Raw genomic sequence first — 2811 nt, forward strand, 5'->3', positions numbered from 1 at the left:
TATGCTATGTGAAATAAGTCAGACAAATACAAATACCGTATGATTCCACTCATATGTGGAATCTAAAACAAACAAAAAACCAAAAACACAGACTTCCAAATGCAGAGAACAAACTGGTGGTTTCCAATGGGCTGGTGGTGGGAGAATGAGCAAAATATATCATGGTGATTAATAAGTACTAAATTTCAAGTTAGAAAATTTTAAGTCATGGAGATAAAAAGAACAACAAAGGGAATATAGTCAATAATATTCTAATAACATTGTATGATGACTCTGCTTATCACAGTGAGCATTGAGTAATGTATACAATTGTCAATATGTTGTACAACTGACAGTAATATTGCACTGCCTGTCAGTTTTATTTCAATAATATTCTAATTTATTTTCCTAAAGGAAACATCAACCTGGATAAAACAGTACTTCTTAGAAAAGGAATGTCTTTGTCTCTTTTTTGTTCTACTCTTAGATTAGACTGATGTTCAGTCAAAAATTAGAAGAAGCATCTACTGTCTTCTTTGTCACTGTGATGGTAAAATATAATGACAATAATCCTTTTCCACCTCTGTGGGTGCTTTAAGAAACAGTATATATGCTTCCATCTATTTGTTACCAAAGCCCTTTTATTCAAATATTTTTATCAATGCAACTCTTTACTGAACTCAATTGTTTTGTTTCAAACACAATAAGTTGATTGATAATTTAATGACTGATTTCTAAAATAATCTATGTCTCTAAATAGACATTCTGCATAGCTGAAAAAAAGCTTCAAGCCAGGACTTTGATTTTCATACTGCTATCTGGTTTTAGATATGAAGCATGACAGTGATATTTTTTGAACTATTTTGATATTAGATACTTTCCCAGAGTCTTCTTTATAGCCCACACAACTTCCTTGTTTCTCAGGCTATAAATTAAAGGGTTCAGCATGGGGGTGAGGATAGTGTAGATCACGGAGAGACCTTGATCCAGTGCTGGGGTGTGGGAAGAGCCAGGTATCATGTACACAACTATCGCTGGTCCCAGGTAAAGACTCACTACAATAAGGTGAGAAGAGCGTGTGGACTCGGATTTTTTCCTCCCCTCAGGAGACTTTACTGTGAGAACAGCAAGGAAAATCCGAATATAGGAAGTCACTACTAAGCTAAAGGGGGTGAGTATAAATATGATACTTACCATAAACAACACCATCTCATAATCTGAAGTGTCCTCACAGGATAGCTTCAGGATGGCTGGTATCTCACAGAAGAAATTATTTATTTTCTTCAGACCACAGACAGGAAAACGCATGGTGTAGGTGGTTTGAACGAGTGAATTTAGAGCAACCCCAGTCCATGATGTCACTGCCATTAGCAAGCAGATTTTAGAGTTAATAATGATTGTGTAGCGAAGGGGGTTACAAACAGCCAGAAACTGGTCATAGTACATAAAGGTTAAGAGGAGACACTCAGCGCCACCTAGAGTCCGGCAGAAGAACATCTGGACTCCACAGCCAATGCGAGAGATGCTGTGCTTCCCTAAGAAACAGTTGACGACCATCTTAGGAACCAAGCTGGAAATGTAAAACAAATCAATGATGGAAAGCTGGCTGAGCAAGAAGTACATGGGAGTGTGGAGGTGGGAGTCCACCCAGATCAGAAAGATGAGGATGGAGTTCCCTGTGAGAGTAATGAGGTAGACCAGAAGGATGAGGTAGACCAGGAGGCTGGCATATTGGAACTCAGGGAAGAGGCCCAAGAGGATGAAATCTGTAGTGGATGTGTCATTTATTTTTGCCATATCTCAGTTTCATTGGTGGCACTGATGTGTGGTAAGAGGAAAGTATAGGCCATCTGTTAAATCTTATGCCTTGTTATGAGCCTTTGATTTTAGACTTGGTTTATTTTTTCTTATCTATTCTTTCTTCAATGTCTTCACAGACCCAAATGGCATTTAAAACATCTTGAGAAACTTCGAAGTTGGAGAACATATGAAGATTTGGGGAGAGTGGCACACTTGGAGAAAGCATAGAACCTCCGTGTTCTTTCCCTCATACATTACCCTACACATCTCTTTCATCTAGATGTTAATCTATATCCTTTACTTTACCTTTTTATAATAAACTGGTAATCCAGTTAATCTTGAAGTTTGAAATAAATACACTTTTTATTTGGTAACTATTATATATAATTATTTCACTCCACTATGTAAAATTTGTTTCATATCGACAAAATTATAGTACTCACTCAAGAATTTGAAACCCATTATTTGGAATTTCCTGAGACAATGAGTCTTCATTATTTTTTGGTCTTACTTTAGTTTTTTACTTGTCAAAGAAACCATTTCCCCAAGTGTCTTATATAGATCTTTCTCTGCTCTGTGTAATTTATCTCCTTTACCAATCTTTTATAGCCACTGCAGAACTAACCACATATTTTGCATGACAAAATGAAAATGTGGGGTCCCCCTTTTTTCAAAATCATTAAGAATTTCAAAGCAGCAATATCAAAGCAGTAAAGCATGCATGAGACCCTTCTAAGGACAGAATTTTGTATAATTTCATGAATAAAATTCATCCTGATCTTAAGGGATTCAAACTTCTAGAATAACATATCAATCTGACCTCTTCTGAGCTCATTTCTGTGTTTCCAATAACTTCTTAAACACTTTCACCAGCTATCCTGTACACTTTCAATTTATCATGCCAAAACTGATCTCAGTCCCCATCCCTTGCATTTGATTATTTCTGCCATTACCACTTACTACAAACATTCAAGCTGAACTCTTAAAGCATGTTTGATTTCCTCATTTTCTATGTTTAATCAGTTACTTGGC

At 36.4% G+C, this 2811-nt stretch overlaps 1 protein-coding gene across 1 annotated transcript; it reads right to left on the minus strand.

Annotated features, from left to right (window-relative positions):
• Positions 1–837: 837 nt before the first annotated feature.
• LOC113261515 (olfactory receptor 2T1-like) lies at positions 838–1776 on the minus strand. The gene has a single exon (XM_026507631.4). The coding sequence runs from the start codon at positions 1774–1776 to the stop codon at positions 838–840; it is 939 nt and encodes a 312-aa protein (XP_026363416.2).
• Between the last annotated feature and the right edge of the window lie 1035 nt (positions 1777–2811).

This window comes from Ursus arctos, unplaced genomic scaffold (genome assembly GCF_023065955.2).
Source record: "Ursus arctos isolate Adak ecotype North America unplaced genomic scaffold, UrsArc2.0 scaffold_5, whole genome shotgun sequence".
NCBI lineage: Eukaryota > Metazoa > Chordata > Mammalia > Carnivora > Ursidae > Ursus > Ursus arctos.